A 25,615-nucleotide genomic window follows, 5' to 3' on the forward strand; every position below is an offset into this window, starting at 1 on the left:
TATCTTATTATAGACCACATTCTAATATTTTGTTTAAATATTTGATAAATATGTTTTATAAGAGTACATCATATTAAAAAGCTAAATAATTCCCTTGTGTATTTAGAATAATTAGAATAAATGTCTTTGTGTTAGAAAATATTGATTTTAGTGCGAATTGTTAATTGAAAAATGTATAAAAATACTGATGGGTATAGAATGACTGGTGTAACTTTATAAAAGCTACATCTGCGTATTTTGCGGTTAATTTGCTATAATCATGTGCGTTTGACATTAATTAAAGAAATGTCTTTCAACTTGAGAAGCTCAAGTTTAATTGTAGGAACGCGTAAAATAAAATGATCGAAGTTTTACTTATCCTTATAAAAGTTATACCAGTTTATCGCAGATGATTGAAGTTATAAAATTATAAATTCATTCAAAGTTAATAAAATCCAAGAAGATTATTTGATTTAATGTTGGAATAGTTGGTATTATAATGGTAATATAATTGTTTAGAGCGCAATTGTGCGAGCTTGCGTTTCGCGAGACGCTAGCGCGCAAGCATGTGACGCATATGACTATGACATGACCTATAAAAACGTGAAAATAATCAAAATATTTCAAGAAATGTATCGATTTAAATGACGTAATACACAGGGGTGTGCTAAGATAAACAATTTAATGCCGATAAGGTATTAATTGAATTGTGATATTGTAAAAGATAAACTTGATTAATAATTATCAATAATAAGTAAAGTTAGGTTAACTTTGTCATATAGATAGGTGGTCTATATTGTTTGATAATATTAATTTTATAAGGTTATACGAAAATAAATAATTTTTAATTATTGATTTGACAAGTGTTGAGATGGCATTAGAAGAAGTTTACCAATTTATGAAAACACAAAACAGACCATACAGTGTAGGTGACATTGTATCCAATCTGAAAAATCAGTTTGGTAAATCAGCAGTACAAAAGGCGTGTGACCAACTAGTTAACAAAGAAAAACTCTTTGAAAAGGTGATGTCATTGCTTCTCTTCTATGTAAATTACAACTAAAATTTTATTTAAATTAATTTTTATTTGTCCCTTAGGCTTATGGTAAGCAAAAAATATATTGCATTGTTCAGGATTCCAAATATGATCCTGATGAATTAATGAGAATAGATAAGGAACTGCAGGCACATGCAAATGAAGTAGAAAGTAAATGTCAAGAAATGGAGAAGAAAATTAAATCTCAAGAGGCATTGCTGTCATCTTTAAAGTCTACAATGACATTAGAGGAAGCACAGCAAGAAAAAGCTAGACTAGAGGAAAGTGTAAATGCTTTAACACATAAATTGGATGATCTAATGGCATCGGCTGGTACTGAGGATTTAACCAAATTAAAAAGAAAAGCACAAAGTGCCTTAAATGAATATTCTAGTGAATATAACAAAAGAAGACGGTTATGTACAGAAATTATTGAATGCATCTTAGAGAACTTTCCAGGAACCAAAAATGAACTCTTTGAAGATATAGGTATAGAGACAAAGATTGTAAAATAATATGCAGAATTTATATACAGAAAATTTATATTATATTTATTGAATATTTGTCAACTTTTGCATATTTATAGTTCATAGTTCTTAAAAGTTATTTTTATGTTAAAATAGAGTATTTTGTAAAAATTACTCATCTCATTTAAAAGTTTACAGCAACATATAAAATTCTAATATTATTTTTGTAAGTTTTCAGATTACATATTTAATTTAGTTAAAATTGATGCCAAGCAAATCAATTTTCATACATATCGTAATAAGTCTGATTAATAACTATATAGATCTATTGACTACGATATAAACAATAAATAACTATTTGGTTTAAGAGTCACTGGTGCCAAACATACATTTACTCTAATTTCCTGCTTAGAGTTATAATTGTTATTTTTTCTTTAACTTTTGAGTTTAATATATAATTTAATTTAATCCTTTCTTCATACATATAAGGATAAAGTAGTTGTAATTTCATAAAAGGTCACGTTGAAAGTTTAAAAGCTAGATGAATTCCGGTGTGTCTGGCAGACAATGTCCATTAAGGCAAATCTACCAAACAAAAAGATATCAGTTGATTTTTTTCACCAGTTACAATTCTTAATGAACCAAGCATTCTTACCAAATTTTCACCACAAGGTGAACCTTCAGCTGGAGGTATCCTAGAATAGCAGAATGTGTTGTTTTTAAAACCACACCATAATGCGAAACATACCGTTGGATCAGTTGCCTGTAAAATAAAAGGCAGTCATTGCATATATGAGAAACGAAAAATCAAACGGTATTTGCTATCATGTATAATATACACGGCAAGATTTGTGATCCTCTCCGTAAGTTCGTAGGCATTGTTCATCCAAGGTAAGTGATTTACCAGGTAGAGGTGTTTTTAATATTTTTCCAACGTTTGATGGAGGAACGCGAAGACATCGTGCACTATCTTGACTGTACAAATATATTACATTCTTAAAATAAAAATTAATAATTATAAATATTATAATTTCTTCTTCAGCAAAATAATTACTTTATGAATTCGTAAAGTAATTTAACCGAGCACGGTGACCAACTCAAGACGTTACGGCTACGTGTTACTGTACTCGACATGATGAAGCCTTTAGTTTGCGGGCAATTTTGCGTATTGAAATCAGACCCATCGTGACGAGCTCCCAACCTTTTAAAATAAAATAGGTTCTCAAATAATTTATTATTATTTTCCTAATGAATTTATCAATACTTGATATTCACATATGTCCAATTTCGTGAGCTACGGTAATAATCCCATTGTATCCTCCTCTGTCTTCAGCTATTCCAACTGCCAAGGCCATGTGTCTCCGGTGGTCCCTTTGGCATGCTACACCTAAGAATGCTATTCCTGGAAAAGAAAATGATACAAAATTATTTTTTATTTTACGCATTTTTAATATTCTTATAGAAAAAATATAAGTTTATACAGATTTGAGCAAGAAATTGATTCTGTTTACCTGTAATAGTGGTTTTCAAGCTACCATTTCGCATAGCGCTCAAATCAGACCTAAAATTTAAATGCAACTTTGTTAAGATTAATTATACACCGATGTACATGATAAATTATTAATAAGCAATTATGTATTGAGACCACAGTCGTGGAAATGAAATACACACGATGTCAAAGTGATAGCCAAGTCGTAAAAGTCTTGCTTGAATCTGTCTTCTTTATAAAAATAATTGGACATAGCGAAGGTTGCATCATCACAATCCAGTAATGTATCGTTTAAACGACTCTCCTCCAAATAAGGAACGGCATACTTATCCTGCAAAATAATTATTACAATTGAAAAAAAAAAATTCTCTTTCAATGATCGCTTTATTTGCTAAAATTTCCTTTGGTATACTCACCAGGGCAATAATTATTCCAGCAATGTTGAAACGAATTTTGGGATTAATGAACATTCGGTATCTTAAATCTACCCCTTTCATCAGTGACGTTATGTATCTCACAGCCTGTTGTCTGTTTTTGCCAATAATGCTGAAATATTTCAATATTATACTCACAAACTATATATAATTTTGATTGTTAACGAGATTCAACATTGTAACAACAATCAGCTGTAATTTTAGATATAACTATATTTCGAATAAAATAATTTTCCATATTACTTGTATAAACCAAAGTCCATAGTAATCAAAACTTTTGGGTAGATAATGTCCGGTACTTGACGATTGCTCGTCGAGTATTTTCCCATGTCAATTCGCTTCAGAAAATCTAAGCAAAAAGTGTACCACAAAATCACCAATATTGAACAATTGCTTCACGGATAAAAATATAATTAATAATCTGCTGACGTACTGAGGCGTTGAACGATATTTTTTTGCTGAATCGACCGTTTGATCATTATGTGTTGATGCGTATGAATCTGGTCTTGAGTTTGATTTTGCAAGTGCTGTATATTAGCAGCCCTACGTAGTCGAGCGGGCAAAGGTTTAATTGTGATATTCTGACCAATGGTACCATCCTAAACATTTGAGTAATTATATTTAAATTATTCGCACGGTGACTCAACTTTATTAACTTATAAAAAACATTGCTTTAATTAAGAAATGTAAATACTGACGAAAAGATAATGTCCGTCTTCATCTTTTTCCACAGTAAAAGCTGCTGCGTTAGGAATATTATGGTAAGTGCCTATCAAGGTAGCAAAAGGCTGTAATGATCAAATCAGAATTATTTTAATGATTCAAGTATATAATTTTTGTATGGTTTTAACTGCGTGCCAAATACTTGCATTACGAATTTTGGTGTACCCTAAACCTTGAGGAGAAGTAGGATACGACTTGACCATCCATGCCGGAGTATTTTCACCAACCAGATATCCGTCATCTGGTTCCAAGTATAATTTTATAATTTTGTCGTTACTTATAATTTTTACATGTGGCCTGTTATACGACGGAGGCGTAGTAATAGGAGAATGGGTCAAATAAACAGTCTCGTATTTTGGTACTGAAATAAAGATAATCGCGTCTAGTTATGCTAAACAATCGATAACAATAATATTAGTAATATCAGCATACTTTAACATACAATCTTCGCGTGTGGTATGAAAAGTTTGCTGAACCTCTTCGTGAGTCATTTGCTTGTGGATCTGAATGAAAGAATTTAGTTTTAGATCGAGAGGAAAGGTATGAGTATCTCGATAAGAAGTGATTTTGAAGAAACTGAGATACTGTACTATATTTTGTGCGAAGATTAACTTTTATTGTGATTGAAGATAATTAATTTTTTAAATATATATTTATAATTAAATATAGCTTACCTCATGGGCATTACTAAAAAGAATCAATGATGCCAAAAAGTAAAAGAAATATATAAACTCGAGCATTTTGCCAAAAATTAGGTTTCTCTTGAAAAGTTAAATTGCTCAGTTTTGATAGTATAAATAATTTTCTTCTTGAAGAATATCTAATGCTCATTTCTTTCGACTGAATTGCTTATCAAGGACGTCAGATGATATATTTATGTAGGTTCAAAATGTCCTATCGTTAAATTATCACTCGATAATTTCAAAAATGTATTGTTAAAATTTAATGGTTGTCACGCTTAAGAAATAATATATGTTTACTTTATTTTTTCATAACTCTAAGAAATAGTTATAATGATTTAAAAGGTGTAAAAGTTATATCGCTAAAATGTATAAGTTATTAAATTAAAAAGAGGAAAAATAAATTTAATTATCATCGCTTTTTTCGTTTGCCAATAAAAACCTTTTGCACCTGTCGTGTACTATTTGGCTTGATTTATTATGGTTTAAATTGTATTGCAAGGTCAAGCAGATTTTTATCAGTTGTGACATTAATTCAAGACATTCAAATAATATTGTAAAATAATGATATCCAAGGAGAGGACTTATAATGAATGTAAAGTTAAATAATTAAATAGTAGCATATATATGTATAAGAATCAATCATTTTATAATAAAATTACAGAAGTTTTCAATTGCTTAATATATATTCTTACAGCGATTTATAAGCAACATAGCAGCTTAATTAGTTTTTACACTGTTTATTCTATAGGCTGCTATATTTATGAGAATAAAAGACTTTAATTTCTAATAATTTATTAATAATGCATTATACTTATAGACTATAAATTATTAATGTTAGTACTATATATTGCGATACTTGACGATTTAGATGGTTGTTCGTGACAAAAAATTTGTTAACTTTTCTAAAAATATATATAATCTTAGTGCTAGATAGGAAACCGATGTAATTTAGGGTAAAAAAAGACATTGGTATTTGTTGAAACTTTAAAGCTATAAATATACAATGGTTCTACAATCTATATATATTCTTCTAAGAATAATATACATTCTAATGATGACTATCCTTCCGCATCGTGCAATGTCCATCGAGACAGAACTATAAGAAAAACAAAGAAAAATGAAGTTAATATTACTTATTTCAATGCTTTGTTTCATTTAACAATAGTCGCATTACTATAAATTATCAGGAATAAATAAAAATAAAATGCATAATTATGAAAAAATTATTACGTGATTATCATCGATACAGGGTGTGCCCTCAGCTGCAGAGAAAGTAAAATGGTGGTAACCGACGTGAAGTGATGGCTTACATTCCAAATGGAAACAGATCTCCTGCTCGCTACCCTATTAAGATAAAAGTTATCAATTAAAATAATTAGTATAAAAATAAAGGGAAAAAAATTTATCATATTTTTTAATATTTACATAATATGATATGGCCCTGTATCCATAATAGGATTTACATTGATCCTGTACGGTTCTTAGTTGACCAGGTAGAGGTACGTTTACAACTCTTCCTGAATCTGGCAGGGGAGCAAAAAGACATGCCGCGTTGCCCGAACTGTGAAATAAAAATGAAAATTTACACATATTATTTTAAGAAGAAAATAATATGCATTTGTTTTTTAATTAAAATACTCTCTTCAAAAAGTTTTGGATCGCAGCTATAGTGCACGAAGACCACTCAAAATAATTAGCAGTTTTTGAAAAATCGGGGGTCATTAGAAAATTTCTTTCACACTTGTCTGCAATACCATCAACGTCTCCATCATGATTAGCTCCCAATCTTGAAAAGGATGCGATGTTTATAAATAATTGTATATATATACTCCGCAACTGCATAAATTTTGTAAAATAATAATTAAATATTTATACAAGTGGGCAATCTCGTGAGCTGCAGTATAAATTCCGTTGAAACCTCCGAAATCTTGCACCAGCCCGACACGCCGATACTTTGAGCAAGCTCCTCTATTAAAAGCTGTTCCTGTATATAAGAACATTTCGTATATAAATATATTTTCTTTTATGAAATAATTAATTGTTTATTGATTTTGGAAATTAATGAAATTTGCTTACCAGCCGTACCGAATTCCAAATAAACACCATGATCATTCAATTTGGCAAAAAGAAAGCTACAATTGTTGAAGATATGATTTATTAGAACAACAGTGAAGGTTAGAAAATTATATGTGATATTAACAACTTATACAAGATTTTTGTAATAAGATTGTTATGTGTTAGTGTGTGTGCTTTTGTATAGAGAACAATTCTTACTCCGTTAAAGTGATGGCTATGTCATAATGTGATTGATCCACTTTGGCATCTTGAGCGAAGTATGTAGACATGTTATATATTGCAGTATCAGAATCCATCAAATTGTTTCCTATAATATTATTTGCCAAATATGGCACAGCTAATGGATCCTAGAAGATAATTGATAAAATTACGAAAATTCCTTCTTACAAATGTTCCATTATCAATGTGATAATTACCTCAGGCAAAATGATAGCAGCAACGTTAAAACGGATCTTAGGATTGGTCAGCATCCTATATCTCATATTGACTCCCAGAAAGAAAGACAGGACGTAAATTACAGCCGAACGTACGTCAGGGCCTATTTTACTGAAAGAATAATTAATGCAAATTTACATTTTGACTAAAATTATAAATGATTTGTATTGCATACAAGATTATAAAAATATTCATAATTTCATCGAATACATTAAGATGTTTTTTTACCTGAGTAAGTGGTAGTCGACAGTAACTAAAACCTTTGGATTAATCACATCTGGTATATGGCGTTTATTTCTCGAGTGGATGCCCAAATCGATTGGCTCGAAATCTGATCGTAAAATTTACAATATAAGAATAAATGAAACATTATGACATTAAATAAAAATATCGATTATTTGCTGAGGAACGAGCATGAAAATTTTCATGTAGAAATTCTCACCTAAGTAAACTAATCAGATTTATTCTAGAAATTATTTCGAATTTACGATTGGTTAGTTGAATCTGAAATTATCATATATGAAAAGTTCCCTGATCCACTCCTTCATTAATCGATGTAAAGGAATTATAGTAACCTTGAGGCAGGGCGGGTCTAATTCTCGGATTTACACCGCCGGAATAAGCACTCCTTCGTTGTCTCCGGACCGAATTATCAAATTCCTATATACAATTTTTGCTTCGTGTTTTAAAAAACTCTTATAACTTAAGTAAGATTCTTTAATTTGCAAACTTTTTTCAGTTTTTTTGTTTATCTGTATAAGTATAACTAACGGAAGTAAAAGTTCATTCTGTTTCTTACCAGACTATACAATTGTTCATTGTCAATTTTGAAGGAATTATGTGTTATATTTTGAGTAGCCTGTAACATAGATGAAGAAAGATTTAATGACACGAGTAAAATTTTGGCAGTTTTATAGAAGCAAATATCCGTAGAATAATTACCAAATCCAACATAGCGTAGTTTATACGGAAATAGTCACTAGGATTTGATTTAACAAAAAATATCGGGGTATTTTCAGCAGCAAGATAACTTTCCGTTAACTAAAAATTCAGTTTTATATTAGTATTCTCTTCCTTTTAATTTGAACCTTTGGAAGTAAAGTGCGAGTGTCACAAACATTTTCATTAAAACGATGGCGAAGCCACTCGCGGCAATCGTTAGAAAGATCACTAATGATCGATTCTTAATAAAGATAAATTTGTATAGAGCTAGCGTACCTTGACGTTGCATAGAATTAACAATGGTGAAGAAAGCAACAAGAGTGATATGTGTTTGAACATTTTGTCCAAAAACATGAATTTTCTTGGACAATAATATTCCTTCTTTTGGTTTAAGGATTAAGAGTGTTAGACGCTTTATTTAAATGGAATCTGTCTGTGTTATCGTACAATTTTCATGTCTCGTAACTTGGGAAAAGAATTGATAAAATTTATTGGTAAACACACACACATATATATATATATATATTAAAAAATATATTATTATGTTATATTTTAGTACCTTTTTGAATCCTTGAAAATAAATGATGACGAAATTTGATAAGCGGAGAAGTTGCATGGATACTGACATTATAGAGCGTTTTTACCAGAAATCTTATATTAGTTACCAAAATATAATATACGAAGACTGGTTACAATTTCAGTAACGACTTTCCAGTTCCTAGAGAAGTATCTTTCGTACAAAACCAAGAATTTTTTAAAAATAATGTCTCTTTAAAAAAAAAGATTTCAGGTGAAACCACTTTGTAGAGTATTGGTATAAAACAATTGAAACCTGTCCGTTACGATTTGTATATTGTAATAATTTTTCTTGTTAATTTTCGAAACGCTGTAATAAATTTCACTCAAGAAAATCTTCTAAAATATTGTGAATATCAATTTTTTTAAAGAGGAGCAAATTCAAAAGCTGAACTGTGCTTTAGTTTAAGGCTGCATGCAGCTTTTTAGAAAATAAATGTAAAAAATATAAATATTTATATTTTTTTTCTCGTAATAATTTTGCAATTTATAGGAAATTTTCATTCAACATCGCGAACGTATAAGAACAAACACTACGTCTAAAGACTTACGCGCGCCCTCGTCGTATGATTATAAATTTATAAATATATCTCGCAAACGTCAGTACTTATTGTAAATAAAATACCAGTATTCGTAAACATTAATGTATGTATTGAAGTAATAGAAATAAAAATTATATCCCTAATATCTAAAAGCTATTAAAACCAATAGAAGAAACTAAATTTAATTATTATGCATGACGTCCATTCTAACTTGTATATATAGTAATATTTATGGAAAACTATAATGATTGTATACAAAAGCAAATAATGTTAGATGGAAGAGTTGCTTGACTTTAAGTGGTATAAAAAATAGCACCCTTGGGTTTATCCTGACGCGTCCAATGAGCATCTAGAGAAGTAGAGATACGGTAGTGTATCGACGGCAAGTACATGTAAAAGTAGATAAAGACATGTCTATACCGCCATCGGGGCACTATACTTCTCTCCTACAGCTAGTTCGGTCGTCCCAATTTTTTATATGCGACGGCTTCTCTGATTTTTTATAATTAGAACATTCTATAAACTTTTACGTATTTTATTGCTGCGAAAAATTCTCTAATTGATGTAAAAAATTTACAGCTGTGCATTATTTCGCATCATATATTATGGTTCAGATTGCATCCAGATGAAACAGATTTTTTTTGGGTATAAGATTAAGTCTTTTATATACAAATAATGATAGAAAACTGAGATACCTATATAAATAAGGAATAATCTTGCAACCAATGTTATGTCTAGTAATTATAAACATTCCATAATTATATTACAGAAATTCTCAATTGATTAACATGATATAACGATTAATAGTCAATAAAACAACTTAAGAGCTAACACCATCACTGCGCACGGAAATATAAGTTGCTGAAAACAATTTTTTTCTGCACCTGTTGAGCATAAGTAAAAAAATTGTTGTACACGTATACATAGAAGTTTTATAAACAAAATAAAAAATAATGAATACGAAATTGTCGGATATCGCGGAGGTGTGTTGGTGCGAGCGGTCCCAAGATTCTTGGGCCGCCTCGCTCCGGCGTATGTACTGTCCGACAGATCCGTCGTTGTTCCGCGCTCCCCACTTTGGCACATCGCCGCTAGATGGCCGCATAGCGGAGAGTTTCTCGCTAGTGAAAAGATGTTTAAATGTACTTAAGCTCGCGAGCGACGCCAGGTTGAGGCGCAAGCCGGAAGGTTCGGGAAGCGTTATTCAACCAAGATGAACGATGACTTGAAAAGTTCAAGTTCTTGTTCGTTTTGGGAATCCATTTTATTTTGGTTGAATAACACTTCCAGAACCTTCCGGCTTGTGATTGCTTTTAAATTTTGCACGCTTTGAATAAAATCGTTCCTCACATTGTGCGAGGACCTCCTAAACGAGTATTTGCTGTGTCAAATTTATCATAGAAATACTTAATAATGTTAATGATATGTGACGTCGAGTAGGAGCTTTTTATGAAGATTTATATCAATGATGTATAAAAAATCTTCGGATTTACTTGATTGATATTAATATAATTTAAGATACATATTTTTTATAAGATTACCTAAGAGGTATTATAGGGATTTGTGAAAAAGATGGAGAAATGACAGCTGTTTGAAAAAAGAAAAACTAATATTTATCAAACTTTTGAGATGCAATTATTTATATGAAATTATATGGATAAGGCACACATTCAAACAAATTCTATGCTACATCTTATATGTAGAGATAATGTTGTAAAGAATGTGCTTTTTAAATTTTATTAAAATTGGCTAATAAGCTTTAAATATATGGATATATTATTTAACATTTTGTGGCTCTGTCATTATTAGAATGTATTTATTTTATTCGTGTTATATTTAAATCATTGAGAAAAACTTAATTTTTATGTGTAAAACAGAAAGTTATATATATATTTAATATAACTGCGTAAAACAGAATGTTTACGTAGCCATATTTTCGAGTGCCATAACGGTGTAATCTCTTAATCAGCTTGTCAAGCTGTTGTTAGCCTATAGGTTGCTGAGAATAAAAAAGAGTTTATAATTTCCAATAACTCATTAGTTAAGTATTATATTTATAGGTTATAAATTTTTAAATATAGTACTATATACTGATGCTTACTTGCCGATTGAGAAATAATAGTTCGTAAAACAAAATTTGTTTATTTTGATAAAATGATATAATTCTCTATTACTGGAAAAGAAGTAGATGGACTTTAGAGTAAAAAAAAAAAGTAATATTACGTTTATTTAAGTTTTAAAATTATACATATACAATGGCTCCAAAAGCTACATATTCCTAAGCATAATGTACAACATTCTAATTGCTATTATCAGGACACAAGCGGCATTTTCCATCAAGGCAGAACTATAAGAAACACCAAGAAAAATGAAGAGTTAATATTGTTTCAATGCTTTGTTACATTTAAAAATATAAGTCGCACTAATAAATTATTAGGAATAAATAAAAATAAAGTACATAAATAACAAAAAGTTTTTACGTGATTATCATCTATACATGGTGTGCCCTCGGCTGCAGAAAATTGATCAGGGTAGAAATTGGCATAAGGAGCTGGATGACATTTCAATTTGAAACAGATATACTCCTGACTACCCTATTAAGATAAAAGTAATTAAATACAGTAAGTACTATATATCACCCAAGTGAAATAAATTAATGAGGTTTTTGAATAGTTACATAATATGATATGGCATTCTCTCCTAAATAGGACTGGCATTGTTCATCTGCGCTTAGGAGTTCACCAGGCAATGGTACGTTTACAACAGTTCCTAAATCTTTTAGGGGAGAGAAAAGACATGTCGCGGCTCCTGAACTGCGAAACAAATGTTCAATTTGAGATATATCATTTTACGTAGAAAGCAATAATTTTTTCTTTATATAGAATATTCACTTTAAGAATTTTTTCATCTCGCGAATATTACACTGGCGAAATTCAAATTGGGTTGTTTCTTCCGGTTCTTCGGGCGTCGTTACATCGCTTGTTTCACATGGATCCACAAAACCATTAATATCTTCATCATTGTTAGCTCCCAGTCTTGAAAAAGAAATGATGAGTTTGCATAATTTCGTTATTAGTATATATGATACAAAGTATACATTCTATAAGACAATAATGAAACTTTTACAATTGAGCAATTGCACTGGCTGCTACATTAATTCCATTAAAACCTCCGAAATCTTGCACAAGACCGGTCCGTAGATCCCCACATGCTCCTCCTGGATAAGCTAATCCTATAAAAGAATAACAATCGTATAATAATATATCCTAAATTTAATTTCAATAATTTTACCTGACAAAATTAATTGTCTCTTGATTTTAAAAATAAATCAATTTTTCTTACCAACCATAGCATTAGACGAATAACTACCATTCCTCCTACTGCCTAACCTCTTACTACAATTGAACATTAGTTTTGTTAGAAGAATATTGAAGCTTATGAAAATATACACTATAGATAATTTGTACAAGATTTGGTATTAAGATTTCCACGTGTGAGTGCGTGTGCACTGGTACATAGAAAATATTCTTACTCCGTCAAAGTGACAGCCAAGTCATAAAATGATCTATCTATTCTATTTTCCAAAATAAAGTATTTGGACATATCATTTAATGCAGGTTTCGTATTTAACAAATCCTTTCCCATTATATTATGTCCCAAATACGGTACAGCAAGGTCGTCCTACAAAATAATTTATAAAATTAAAAATATTTCGTTCTTGAAAATATTTCATTAATAATCAATCTAGTAATTGCCTGAGCTATAATGATTGCGGCAACGTTAACACGAATTTTGGGATCTGTTAGCACCCTCAGTCTCATATTTACTCCCACAAAGAATGATACAACGTAAAGTAGCATCGAATCCATATTGTATTCGAATTTTCTGAACAAATCAATGAAGTTATACAATAAAAATTAGATTTTAATTGGATACTCGTTCACATAAATGTATTCATATTTTTAATAAAGTTTAGAAGAATATTTTACTTGTATAGGGAGTAGTCGACAGTAACTAAAACCTCTGGGTAAATAATGTCTGGTACTTGGCGCTTACTTCTCGAGTGTATTCCCGAATCAGTTGAATCGAAATCTAACCGAAAAGTTTACCTTATTAGCACAAATGAAGAAGTATGACCTCGAATGAAAATTTTGATTCTTTACTGCCTGAGTAATTCTTGGAAATTATTTACCTTCAGCCATAGAAGGTCTGTACATTCCCGGATTGCCACCGCTGGGAAAAGCACTCCTTCGATTTCTTCGAACCGAAGAATCAACTTCCTGCAATTTTCGTGGTATATTTTGAAAATTTCTGACATGATTAAAACAATTTTCCTCTTAATACATAATTTCTTGAGAGTTTATTCTAATAATTATACAAGTATACTAACGAAATTAATAAGAAAACGTATTTCTACTTCTTACCAGATTGAACAGATCTTCATTATTAAAATTGCTGAAATTTTGCAATATATTTTGAAAAGGCTGTAACACAGATAATGATAATTTTAATAACTTGAATAAAATTGTACAAATGATGCAGAAACAAGTATGTGCATATAGAATATTTACCGACTTCACCGGAAGGTAATACACTCCAAAATTATAATTAGGACTGTACCAAGCAGTGGATACAGTTGTACGTTCAGCAACGACATAACTTTCTGTTAGCTAAAAAAATCCAATTTTCTATTCTCATTACATTCCATCTAATGTGTACCTTTGAAACCAAAGTGGGAGTGTCCAACTTTCATTAAGACGATGGTGGAGCCACTCGAGGCAATTGTTAAAAAGGTCACTAGTGATCGATTTTTAATCAAAATAAATTTATATAAAGCTAACATACCTTGACGTTGCATAGAATTAACAATGGTGAAGAAAGTAACAAGAGTGATATGTACTTGAACATTTTTTCAAAAAACTTGAATTTTCTTGGAGAATAATATTCCTTCTTTTGGTTTAAGGATTAAGAGTGTTAGACGCTTTATTTAAGTATAGAATCTGCCTTAGCGTACAATTTTCATGTCTCGTAACTTGGGAAAAGAACTGATAAAATTTATTGGTAAACAGATATATATATATATATATATATTAAAACATATACTATTATCTTATATTTTATTACTTTATTGAAAACTTGAGAATATAGTGATGACGAAATTTGATAAGAAGAGAAGGTGGATACGGACATTACAGAGCGGCTCCATCAGAAATTTTATTAGTTCAAAAAATAACGTTTTTCGAAAATTGATTTCAATTTTGGTAATGGCTTTGAATCCTCGTGGAAATATCTTTTGTATAAAATCAGGAAATTTTCAGACAGCTTGTCTTTTGGAAATCTAGATTTGAGGTGACATAGCCTGCTCTTTAATCTCGGTACACGTATTTCCAATAAATGCTTAAATAGCATTAGAGAATAACAACAATTTTTATGTTCGACATATTTTATTACCTTATTTTATAAATTTTCTAAATCCTGAAATAATTTTTTATCGTTTAATCCAAATCTTTTACGGAAAAGTTTGATATAACATCGCAGACTTATGCGGACGAATACTTCAGTTAATACACGTGCATCGTATAATCATATATTTTGATATCTTGAAACATCGGTGTTTATTGAAAATAAAATACTAGTATTCTCATAAAGATTATTGTAGTTATAATGACGTAAATGGAATAAAATTTATATCGCTAATATCTGAAAGCTGTTAAAAGCAATAGAAAAAAGTATGTTTATAATTGTTATATATGGCGCGTACGTCCCATTTTACCTTGTAGTATAATAGGATACTCTATATCTTTTTTGTCTAGCATTATATGTTTATGTTTCGCAGCAGTGCGTCATTTGACGTGATGTATATTAATGTTGGATATGAAGTAGGTGAAAAAACAAAATGGGAAGTAAAAGAATTATATTATATTTATTCAAGCTTAAAAAATACACATATGTATATGTTATGTTTTTACAAGATGTCTGATGATATTATACATTCTAAACGTTACTATATAGGTTTTGCTTCATTTTAATATTGTAATAATTATAAGTTGTCACTATTACTTCTAATAGCATACAATGAAATTTGAAATTATATATTTAGTTTTAACAAAATGGTTATCGAAAATGATAAAATCTCCTTTCTTTTCTTATAAAAATTAAATGTACAGAAACTGAAAGAATATTAAGGCTTCCATGTGCAATGTCCATCAAGACAGAACTAAAAAGAAAACAAAGTTAATTTTTTAGCATCTCAATGTTATACTAGATCTTAAAGATTGAAACAATAAATTACTAAGAACTAATAATGTAAAATTTGTAAATAGAAAAATGTTTTTACATGATTATCATCCTCACACCGTGTACCCTCAGCAGCAGGAAAAGCATAAGAACAGGTTGCTGCATTAGGATTCGTTTTACATGATAAATGGTAACAGAATTGTTTTGCATTGCCCTAATCAAATAAAAGTTTAGGTATAGTATATATTATATAGCGCAAAATGAAATAAGTCTATCATTTTTTAAATATTTACATGACACGCTTTTATATTGCTTCCAAAAGCGGCTTCGCATTGAAAATCCTCACCTAGAAGTTGACCAGGTAAAAGCACGTGTACCTTTCTTCCTAGATTTTGTAAGGGAGAGAAAAGACATTTCGCTTCTGGCATACTGTAAAAATTGAAACAAGTGTTGACACATGTATTTAATGTAAAAAATAATGTTTTATTTAGATAGAATATTCACCGCAAGAATTGTCTAATCGCTGCTATAGTGCATGCAGACCACTCAAATTCGTTAGTTTCTAATGGTCTGACGGGTGCCATGACATATTTTCTTTCACATTTGTCAGCAATGCCATCAAAGTGCCCATCATGATTAACCCCTAGTCTTCAAAAGAAAATGACGTTTATAAATAATTTTATTTATATACTCCACAACTGTGTGTATAAATTCTGTAAAATAATAATTAAATATTTACATGTGAGCAATCTCATGAACTGCAAAATAAATTCCATCGAAACCTCCATTATCTTGTACCAATCCGTGACGGTTTCTCCCACAAGCTCCTTTTACAAATGCTAGTCCTATGTAAAAAGATAAAATAAAAATACGTTCTGAATTAATTTATCATATTCTTAAAAAAAAAAAACTATTTTTGTTTCTTGTTTTAAAAATAAATTAAATCTTACCAGCCACACCATTGTTTCCAAGAACATTATTTACTACAGTGGCGAAAAGTTTACTACAATTGAAGATAATTTTTATAATGAGAACAATTCAAGTTTAAGAAATATACATATATATATGTATATATATTATAATAAATATTATAGAATATTTGCTAATAAAGTTGTAATTTAGAGCAGATTGTTACTTTGTTAAAGTGACAGCCAAGTCGTGAGATGACTTATCGATTCTGCCGTCTGCATTAAAGTAAGAGGACATATTATTCAATGCACTGTTAACATCAATCAGATTGACATCTACAATACTATTTGACACATATGGCACTGCATAATCATCCTTCAAAATAATAGAAAAAATTAAAGATGATTCATTCTTAAAAACATTGATTTAATTAACAATCTAATAATAACCTGAGCAAGAATAATTCCTGCAATATTAAAACGAATTTTAGGGTTGGTAAGCATCCTGTATCTCATATTTACTCCCAGAAAGAATGATAAAACGTATTCTAGAGCATACTCTGTATTTGGGCCTATTTTTCTGAAAGAATCAATGAAAATGTTCAATTTAAATAAGATTTTAAATAATTTTAATAAATTACATGTCTATAAATTTATTCCTAATATTATAAATATTATTATATGATATTTTACTTAAGCAAGGAGTAGTCAACAGTAACCAAAACCCTTGGATGAATAATGTTTGGTGTTTGAGGACTATTTCCCGTGTTCATTCCCAAATTAATTGGATAGAAATCTAATAACAAAGTTTACCATGTAAGCACAAATGAAAAAATACCCGTTTGTGGGTAAAAGCATTGTATATTTATTTGGCAAAACTATGTTTGTAAAATAGATACTTTGTGCAATCATGGGGGGTCTATGCTGTCCGTAATTTCCACCGCTAAAGAAAGCGCTCCTTCGTTGTCTTCGGACCGAAGCATCAAATTGCTACAAAATTTGTCGTATGTTTTGAACATTTCTAATAACTTATATTACTTGCTTTAATTTAAAATATATTTCTTACCAGACTATATAGAGGGTCATTATTAACAAAGCTGAGATCTCTTAATAATTTGCCAAAAGGCTGTAACACACGGATAAATAAAATGTTAATTATTTCAGTAAAATTTAATAGTTATATGTATTTATCCAAGGATTGATGAACAGTACTTACATTAGGCACCTGTGTGTACTTCAACCCGAAAGGACTATTAAAATCTGACTTGACTGTGAATACTGGGGTATTTTCAGCAGCTAGATAACTTTCTGTTAACTGAAAAACAATTTTACATTGTTATTCACTTCGTCTTAACATGTAAGTACTTCCGGTTCAAATTACGAGTGTCCCACTTTCCTTAAGATGCAGGAAGAGCCACTCGAAAAAATTGTTAGGAAGTTAGTGTGATGTATATATATATAAAAATATTCTGATATAGAACCAATGCGTACCTTAACATTGCAAAGAATCAACAATGGTGCAACGAAGAACAAAAGGTATATGTACTTGAACATTGTGTTAACAACTTGAGTTTTCTTGGTGAACAATATTTTTTCTTTCTATAGTTTGGTTTATGGATTAAGTGTGCTAGACGCTTTATTTAAATAGAATTGATCTGTTTTATCGTACGATATTAATGACCCATAAGCTCGAAAAATAACAGATAAAATTTATTAGTAAGCATATACATTCAAAAATATACTGTTATATAATCTTTTATTACAATTTAATCCTTGAAAATGTTGATGATGACGGATTTGGTAAACTTGATTTAATGTACTATTAAAGACGAGCTTTCGTAAGAAATTAGGATATAAAATTGCAAATGTATATGCAGGTGGAATACTTTAGCTAATACATATTCAGCTGTGTATAAATAATTATAAATTTAGATATCTAAAAAACGCAGTATTTGAAAATAAAATATGAAAATTCGTAAAAATTACTCTATGTTATTATCATGTTGGACTTTTAATTTTATTTAAAAGGTTAACTTTTGATGTTTTTCTAAAATGAAACGTGCATTTGCTCTTTTTTATCATTGATGCGTGGTTTTATTTAATTTATTAAACTTTATGTCTGAAAGTTTGTTACGCTAAGAGAGCATTTTTGTAATGAGTGAGAATTAAGGATACCGACTACCTATAACTATTTCTCAATTAAGAAACTATTCACAAAATCTGGTTAAAGTTGAATATTTGGAAAATTAAGTATCGAAGAAAAAAATTGTTTAAGAATATTTTTGGTATATCAGAAAGACTATCTAATGTTTTCCCCGGTTTAACTTTGAATGGAGCTTGTTGAAGGTGATACGAAGGCCATTTGTTATCGAAGGAAACTTTTGGTGGTATTTTTAGAGTACTAAAAACTATTTATTCACAATTTTTTTCTACAATCCTTCGTTTCAACAATACTTGACTGAAAATGTGCATAGAGTTTTTGACCACTTTCTCTATGCTCACTTTACAATTTAATATTAATTAGGCTATTGCGCCATGATTTGAGTCGTACGAATAACCTTCCAACGAGATAGTACCATATTTCTGTACATAATACGATTGTATAAATAGTATCTATATAGAGTTTTTAATTGACAACGTCGCTATCAATCATAACAAACGAAACTTAAAGGTACAATCTCACATTTGTGTAAACATATATATTTACTATTATATACACATACATTTTTTTTATATTCTTATAAGTCTAATGTCTTGAGAGATCATATTAAAAATGTAGAGTGTGGAAGAAGAGAATTTGTTTTAGGGTTTCGGCACACATTGTCCATGGAGACATATCTAAGAAGGAGAAAACATCAATTAAGTTTTTTTGCTATATTGTAATTTTTAAGGAATATAAATTATTCTTACCAAATTTGTACCACAAGGTGAGCCTTCGGCTGCCGGTGCCTTGGCTGTGCAACTGTCACTACCTTTCAAAGTACACCACAATTTATAACATATTTTAGCCTTATTTGTCTGAAAAAAAAGGTCAATAATATTTTACACACGAGAAATGACAAATCAAATGTTTTACACTATAAAGTATGTACAAAGCAAGCTACGAAGTCGTCCCCAAAAGTTCGTTGACATTGTTCATCCAAGGACATTGTTTGACCAGGTAGAGGTATTTTTAACCTTGTTCCCATGTTTCTCGGAGGAATTTGAAGACATTTTGCGTTAGCCCGACTGTACAAATATATGGTATCATTGAAATAAATATGTATAATATTACATAAAAATATATTATTCACGAAGAACGTACGTTACGGTTTCATAGATTGCTTTAATCGAGCACGAAGACCAACGCATAATGTTAGACTTCAGTGATATTGAACTTGACATAATGTAGCCTTCTGTCATTGGGCAATTTTTCGTAGTATCGTGAAGTCCGTCGTGACGAGCTCCCAATCTTTAAAGGAAAAAAATCTTGTTAAATTTTTATTTTTATCTTCGCGTTAAAAATTCGTCACAGCAGCTGATACTTGCATATGTCCTATTTCATGTGCTGCCGAAATAATTCCAGCGTAACCTCCGGCCTCTTCCACTACCCCAGTTGGCCAGAATTTTTTTTTATATTGGTCCCTTCCACATGGCCTACCTATCGTTGCGTATCCTGAAAAAAAAAAATTAAAAGGAATTAATTATTATTTTAGTATTTAATATTCTTGCAACAAAAATATAATTTTGTGCTGAATCGAGCAATAAATTAATTTTATATTTACCTGCAAGAGAGCGGTCGCAATCACTACCTTTCGTCGTGCATAAATCAAGGCTAAAAATTGAGAATAATTACAAATTAAAGTACGTGAAAAATGGTTTGTAAAAGGTTTTTAACGAATGTGTAGCAAAAGTAAAATACACACTTTGTGAAAGCAACAACCAAATTGTACGAATCTTCGTTGATTCTGTTTTCTTTATAAAAATAAATATGCATATCATCCAATATTTTGTTAGCATCTACCAAATTATTTTTTAACCGATTATCGTACAAATACGGTACGGCTCTGTCATCCTGCAAAATAATTGAGAAAATGAGGAAAATTGTTTTTCAATGAACTATTTTATTCGTTATAAAGTTTCTTTTAATATTCACCAGAGCAATAATTATTCCAGCAACGTGTAAACGGATTTTGGGATTAATCAACAATCGGTATCTCAAATCTACGCCATTCATTAAAGATAGCATATATCTTGCGATCTGTGGTACAGTTTTTCCCATTTTCCTGAAACATTAAAATATAAATTATATTTCGTTTATTAATGAGTTTCGAAATTTTAATAATAATTAGCTACACAACATTATAGAAATATTTTCAACAAAGTATTTTCCTATTTTATACCTGTATAATGAATGGTCAACGACAATCAGTACTTTTGGATAAATAACGTCTGGTGCTCGAGCGTTGATCATCGAGTAGCTTCCCATATTAATTGGCTCCAGAAAATCTAAGCAAAAAATGTACCTCAAAATCATCAATATTGAACAATTAATTCACGAATCAAAGTATAATAATTAATCTGCTGACGTACTACCGCCTGGAAAACTATTGCCTTGCTGAGGTGATCGTTTGATCATTATGTGTTCATGCGTGTGAATCTGGTCGTTGGTTTGATTTTGCAAGTGACTCACAGCAGCCCTCCGTAATCGTGCAGGATAAGGACGAACTGCCATGTCCTGACCGATAGTACCATCCTAAAAATTTAGAAAATTATTTTTAAACTACTTTCCTGATTAAAAATTTATTAATTTATAAATTCTTTTGCTTCGATGAATGATTTTATATATACTGACGAAAAGATAACGTCCATTCGAGTCTCTTTGCACAGTAAAGGCTGCGTCATTAGAAATATCATGGAAATTGCCTATCAAAGTATCAAAAGCCTGTAATAATAAAAGTATAATTTTATAATAATTTAAGTACTATTAATGGATGGTACCTGGGGTATATGCTTACATGATCAACTTTTGTGTATTCAAAACCAAAAGGAGAACTAGGATTTGTCTCGACCGTCCACACCGGAGTGTTCTCTCCAGCTAGGTATCCTTCTTGTGGTTCCAAGTACAATTTTATAATTCTACTGTTACCTATAATTTGTACCTCTGGTGGATTATAATTCGACTGTCCCCATTCCATCGGGGTATGGCTTAAACGCACAGTTTCGTATTCTGGTACTGTAATAAAGATAATCGTGTATAGATTTGCTAAATAATTAACAAAAATATAATATTAACAATTTACATCACACTTTAACTTACTATATCCACCTGACGTGTGAAATGTTTCTTGTATCTCTTCGGGATTCATTTCCTTATGGACCTCGACCTGCATGAAAGAGTTAGATTTTAAATCAAATGTTTAACACAAATTTCTAAGAAAGGGATTGAGACAAAAAATGATAAATAATGTGCGAAAGGTTGAAGAAAATGATTGTTATGAAAAAGATTTTTTAATCGACATAAAGTACCTGATTGGCATTGCAAAGGAGTAATAATGTTGCAAACAAAGAAAACAAATCTAGAAACTTGAGCATTTTTCTGGAAATTAGGGTTTTCTTGAGAAAGAGATGCTTCAATTGGAAAAATTTAATTCCTTAAATCTGTATGTAGAGTCAGTATTTTTTTTTCTTCTTAAGGAATACCTAATGCTCGCTCCTTTCGCCTTGTATTGCGTATCGAGTACATAAGATGATTAATTTATATAGAAACAATGTGTTCTATCATGCAATTATCATTAGGCAATTTCGAAAAAATGACTGATAACATTTTTAGTGATCACGCTTGGGAAATAATATTTCTTTATTTCATTTTTTATTTAATTTTACGTAACTATATAATAATAATAGTTAAAGACGTAAAAACTATAAAAATTACATCGCTGATATCTAAGGACTGTTAACATTAAAAGAGAAAAAATAAGTTTAATTATTAACTCTTTATTCGTTCACTATAATAAAAATGTTTTGCAGCTATGCATTATTCGGTGTTTTATTATGGTTGAGGTTTTATCAAAGTGAATCTGATTTTTATTGGGTGTGAGATTAATTTATAATATTCAAATAATTGTAAAACTGTAGGATTGAAAACTTGTAACGAATGTTAAGTCCAAGAATTAAATAGTTATATAATAATAAAAAAAAAAATTTAATTAGGTATAATGTAGAGTAAACCAAAAACATGCTATGTTTATTCAGGCTTTAAAATTACATATTTTATTTCCACAAGGTATTTCTGAGACTATCATACATTCAAAAAGCTATGGCATTTTATTTCTATTTAGGTTTACAGCAATTAATAAAATATTGACAGTGTTTTTGTGTAGATTACAATATAATGTAAAATTGCTTATTTAATTTCATCAAAATTTTAAACAAACAAAATTTATTTTCTTTTGTACATAAATCTGGAAGGGTAGAAATTCGAAGTATATTATGGCTTCGACACGCAATATCCATCGAGACAGAACTAAAAAACAAAGAAAATCAAACTTTTATTATTCAAATTTAAAAGTAGCGACAATTATTCACTAAGAATAAATAAATAAATAATTTGTAATTAACATAAAGTGTTGTTTACGTGTTTATCGTCGTTACACGGTGTACCCTCAGCTGCAGAAAAAGAATCCATTTCTTTTAAGTCAGGTTTCCGACAGCATTTCAAACGACTACAATTTTGATGTTGAATTTCCTATTAAAACATAAAAAATAATCATTAAATCGAGTAGAATATACTATTTCAACAATGTGAAATAATTTTAACACGTTTTTGTATATTTACCTGACATGCTTTCACACCGTATCCAAAACCAGCCTCGCATTGATCATTCGCGTTTAGCAATTGACCAGGTAGAGGTATATTTACAACTCTTCCTAAATTTGGTAAGGGAGAATGAACACATTGCGCTGTATCATTACTGTAAAAATAAAAATTAATGTTGATACATCATTCTGGTTAGAAAATAATATTTTATTCAGCAAAATTGCTCACTTTAAGAATTTTCTTAACGCATTGATACTGCATGAAGACCATTGAAATTCGGTGACTCCTAATGGTCTCGAAGGGGCCATGACATTGTTTGTTGAACAATTCTCTGTATTCTCACTTTCTTGTCCATCATGATCAGCTTCTAGTCTTGAACAAAATAATGTCTATAAATAAAATTAAATTAAAAAATGTATATACTAAACAAGTGTATTAATTCTACACACACACACACACACACACAAATAATAATCATATATTTACAAGTGAGCAAGTTCATGAGTTGCATAGAAAATTCCATCGAAACCACCATTATCTCTCACTATTGTGTGACGTTTACCTGCACAACCTGTCGTGATGTAAGACAATCCTAAAAAAGGACCATGAAGAATAATTTTTACATTCATTTTAACTGTTTTTATGATAAAATGTTACTTTAATTTGAAATATAAATTATTTCTGCTTACCATTCATAAAACCCTCATTCACCTGGTCATTCCACTGACTGCCCAAACTAGAACTACATTTGAACATAATTTTTAATACGAATAATTAAAATGAATAAATATATACTATAAATAATCTGTGCAATATATAATAATTTAATTGTAATATAGAGTAAATTCTTACTTTGTTAAAATGACAACTAAGTCGTAAGAATCTTTATTGAGTCTCTTTTCATTCCTGAAGTAATCTGCCATTTTATTTAGAGCATCAAAAGTATTTATTAAATCATTTCTTATGAGATTATTTGCTATATATGGCACAGCATGTTGATCCTACAAAATATCTTGTATATTTGAAATAAATTTGTCTTTCAGATTTGTAATTCATTATTTTACTTTAATTAGATAATTACCCAAGACAAAATTATTCCTGCAATATTAAAACGAATTTTAGGATTGGTCAGCATCCTATATCTCATATTTACACCCAAAAAGAATGATAATACGTATTTCAGAACTTTTTCTGTTTGTGGACCTATTTTCCTGAAAGTTTCAATAAAAATAATATGCCATTTAATTGAATTAGAAATTATTTTAACCTAGTACGAGTTCAAAAATATATTCTTAATTAAAAAAAAAAAATATTTATCATATTTTACTTGAGTAAGGGGTAGTCAATAGTAACCAAGACCTTTGGGTGGATAATGTCTGGCTTTTAAAGTATTTTAGTGTTGCATATTCCCCAATCATTAGGATTGTAACGCAATCGTAGAGTTTGCCATAAAAGAAGAAATGAAACAATTTAAACTTGGGTACAAAAATTGTTGATTCAACTATGACTTGATGTCTAAAATCAATTACCTTGAGCCATAGGAGGTGTATACATAGCTTGATTTCCACCACTGTAGAAAGCACTCCTTGGTTGTCGCGAGGACAAAGGTACAGTCCTCTCAGTATATTTTGCAACATTCTGATAATTTAAATATAATTTATTTGAGTATAAAAAACAACTCTTCGTTTAATCAATATAATTGCAAGTATATTAAAAAAGGTAATAAGTTTATTTCTATTTCCTACCATACTGTACAGTGGTTGATTATCAATATGACTGAATTCTTCTAATATACTACGAAAAGGCTGTAACATATATGTATATATAAAGAAAATGTTAATGTCTCGAATAAAATTTGATAGTTGCACGTATAGAATCAAGTATCTGAAGTGTAATTACGTTAAATAGTTTATTATATTCCACACCAGAAGGACTACTAGCGTTTGATGTAGCAATATATACTGGGGTATTTTCAGCAGCTATATAGCTTTTTGTTAACTAAAAATTCAATTTTATATCATTAGTATGTTCCACTTAACTCGAATCTTTGATTCAAAGTGCGAGTGGTCCACTTTCATCAGAAATAGAGGAGCCATTCTGATAGTTGTTAAAAATATATAATCATTGTTATTAAAAGTATTCTGTTATAGAACTAGCTTACCTTGACATTGCAAAGAATTAAAAATGGCGCGAAAAAAAATAAGGGAGAGATGTACTTGAACATTTTGTCAAAAAATTGAATTTTCTCTGAAAATATTATTCTTTGCTTTTAGCTTGCTTTGTGGATTA

At 29.9% G+C, this 25,615-nt stretch overlaps 7 protein-coding genes and 1 long non-coding RNA gene across 13 annotated transcripts; 2 read left to right on the plus strand and 6 right to left on the minus strand.

Moving 5' to 3' along the window:
- Positions 1-102: 102 nt before the first annotated feature.
- LOC136777725 (homologous-pairing protein 2 homolog) lies at positions 103-1,851 on the plus strand. Of its 2 annotated transcripts, XM_066734243.1 has the most exons (3): positions 103-1,003; positions 1,078-1,504; positions 1,714-1,851. In XM_066734243.1, exons 1-3 carry the CDS (start codon positions 851-853, stop codon positions 1,731-1,733), a joined length of 600 nt encoding a protein of 199 aa, XP_066590340.1. In that variant the 5' UTR covers positions 103-850; the 3' UTR covers positions 1,734-1,851. The 2 variants fall into 2 exon arrangements, with proteins under 2 accessions (XP_066590340.1, XP_066590339.1); XM_066734242.1 differs by having other exon boundaries at positions 109-1,003; positions 1,078-1,759.
- Positions 1,852-1,896: 45 nt separating this feature from the next.
- Positions 1,897-5,036, minus strand: LOC136777707 (A disintegrin and metalloproteinase with thrombospondin motifs like). Of its 3 annotated transcripts, none has more exons than XM_066734215.1 (14): positions 4,803-5,036; positions 4,571-4,631; positions 4,275-4,489; positions 4,104-4,193; positions 3,839-4,004; positions 3,649-3,754; positions 3,388-3,517; positions 3,154-3,302; positions 2,994-3,043; positions 2,758-2,884; positions 2,537-2,683; positions 2,322-2,457; positions 2,138-2,245; positions 1,897-2,067 (listed from the first exon to the last, which is right to left on the minus strand). In XM_066734215.1, the coding sequence occupies exons 1-14, from the start codon at positions 4,866-4,868 to the stop codon at positions 2,020-2,022; spliced, it is 1,599 nt and encodes a 532-aa protein (XP_066590312.1). In that variant the 5' UTR covers positions 4,869-5,036; the 3' UTR covers positions 1,897-2,019. The 3 variants fall into 3 exon arrangements, with proteins under 3 accessions (XP_066590312.1, XP_066590313.1, XP_066590314.1); XM_066734216.1 differs by having other exon boundaries at positions 4,561-4,631; positions 4,803-4,856; XM_066734217.1 differs by lacking the exon at positions 4,571-4,631 and having other exon boundaries at positions 4,803-4,955.
- LOC136777728 (uncharacterized) lies at positions 2,142-2,945 on the plus strand. The gene is made up of 3 exons (XR_010823293.1): positions 2,142-2,373; positions 2,525-2,700; positions 2,816-2,945. It is a non-coding gene; the product is annotated as an uncharacterized lncRNA (long non-coding RNA).
- Positions 5,037-5,781: 745 nt separating the features above from the next.
- LOC136777713 (A disintegrin and metalloproteinase with thrombospondin motifs like) lies at positions 5,782-8,726 on the minus strand. The gene is made up of 13 exons (XM_066734226.1): positions 8,541-8,726; positions 8,265-8,363; positions 8,122-8,181; positions 7,898-7,982; positions 7,551-7,653; positions 7,304-7,433; positions 7,086-7,234; positions 6,888-6,943; positions 6,687-6,795; positions 6,454-6,597; positions 6,237-6,372; positions 6,042-6,155; positions 5,782-5,907 (listed from the first exon to the last, which is right to left on the minus strand). The coding sequence occupies exons 1-13, from the start codon at positions 8,616-8,618 to the stop codon at positions 5,860-5,862; spliced, it is 1,311 nt and encodes a 436-aa protein (XP_066590323.1). The 5' UTR covers positions 8,619-8,726; the 3' UTR covers positions 5,782-5,859.
- Positions 8,727-11,588: 2,862 nt separating this feature from the next.
- On the minus strand, positions 11,589-14,670 carry LOC136777714 (A disintegrin and metalloproteinase with thrombospondin motifs like). The gene is made up of 13 exons (XM_066734227.1): positions 14,228-14,670; positions 13,954-14,052; positions 13,807-13,866; positions 13,575-13,662; positions 13,372-13,474; positions 13,138-13,267; positions 12,915-13,063; positions 12,725-12,777; positions 12,509-12,614; positions 12,274-12,417; positions 12,060-12,195; positions 11,863-11,976; positions 11,589-11,729 (listed from the first exon to the last, which is right to left on the minus strand). Exons 1-13 carry the CDS (start codon positions 14,288-14,290, stop codon positions 11,682-11,684), a joined length of 1,293 nt encoding a protein of 430 aa, XP_066590324.1. The 5' UTR covers positions 14,291-14,670; the 3' UTR covers positions 11,589-11,681.
- Positions 14,671-15,286: 616 nt separating this feature from the next.
- On the minus strand, positions 15,287-18,124 carry LOC136777715 (A disintegrin and metalloproteinase with thrombospondin motifs like). The gene is made up of 13 exons (XM_066734228.1): positions 18,019-18,124; positions 17,744-17,842; positions 17,594-17,653; positions 17,427-17,517; positions 17,221-17,323; positions 16,978-17,107; positions 16,755-16,903; positions 16,570-16,622; positions 16,359-16,464; positions 16,124-16,267; positions 15,913-16,048; positions 15,720-15,833; positions 15,287-15,599 (listed from the first exon to the last, which is right to left on the minus strand). The coding sequence occupies exons 1-13, from the start codon at positions 18,079-18,081 to the stop codon at positions 15,564-15,566; spliced, it is 1,284 nt and encodes a 427-aa protein (XP_066590325.1). The 5' UTR covers positions 18,082-18,124; the 3' UTR covers positions 15,287-15,563.
- Positions 18,125-19,211: 1,087 nt separating this feature from the next.
- On the minus strand, positions 19,212-22,223 carry LOC136777708 (A disintegrin and metalloproteinase with thrombospondin motifs like). The gene is made up of 14 exons (XM_066734218.1): positions 22,036-22,223; positions 21,827-21,893; positions 21,525-21,742; positions 21,362-21,451; positions 21,100-21,262; positions 20,910-21,015; positions 20,663-20,792; positions 20,433-20,581; positions 20,292-20,341; positions 20,056-20,182; positions 19,832-19,978; positions 19,620-19,755; positions 19,438-19,545; positions 19,212-19,365 (listed from the first exon to the last, which is right to left on the minus strand). Exons 1-14 carry the CDS (start codon positions 22,099-22,101, stop codon positions 19,330-19,332), a joined length of 1,593 nt encoding a protein of 530 aa, XP_066590315.1. The 5' UTR covers positions 22,102-22,223; the 3' UTR covers positions 19,212-19,329.
- A 540-nt stretch (positions 22,224-22,763) lies between these two features.
- On the minus strand, positions 22,764-25,593 carry LOC136777716 (A disintegrin and metalloproteinase with thrombospondin motifs like). Of its 3 annotated transcripts, none has more exons than XM_066734230.1 (13): positions 25,488-25,593; positions 25,226-25,324; positions 25,072-25,131; positions 24,856-24,964; positions 24,654-24,702; positions 24,408-24,537; positions 24,179-24,327; positions 24,016-24,068; positions 23,889-23,918; positions 23,555-23,693; positions 23,345-23,480; positions 23,144-23,254; positions 22,764-23,032 (listed from the first exon to the last, which is right to left on the minus strand). In XM_066734230.1, the coding sequence occupies exons 1-13, from the start codon at positions 25,548-25,550 to the stop codon at positions 22,997-22,999; spliced, it is 1,164 nt and encodes a 387-aa protein (XP_066590327.1). In that variant the 5' UTR covers positions 25,551-25,593; the 3' UTR covers positions 22,764-22,996. The 3 variants fall into 3 exon arrangements, with proteins under 3 accessions (XP_066590327.1, XP_066590326.1, XP_066590328.1); XM_066734229.1 differs by having other exon boundaries at positions 23,555-23,698; positions 23,813-23,918; XM_066734231.1 differs by lacking the exon at positions 25,488-25,593 and having other exon boundaries at positions 23,555-23,698; positions 23,813-23,918; positions 24,654-24,706; positions 25,226-25,304.
- Between the last annotated feature and the right edge of the window lie 22 nt (positions 25,594-25,615).

The sequence above is a fragment of the Prorops nasuta genome, unplaced genomic scaffold (genome assembly GCF_024137725.1).
Source record: "Prorops nasuta isolate Cenicafe-Biocafe unplaced genomic scaffold, Cenicafe_Pnas_1.2 PNAS00011, whole genome shotgun sequence".
Taxonomy (NCBI): Eukaryota; Metazoa; Arthropoda; class Insecta; order Hymenoptera; family Bethylidae; genus Prorops; species Prorops nasuta.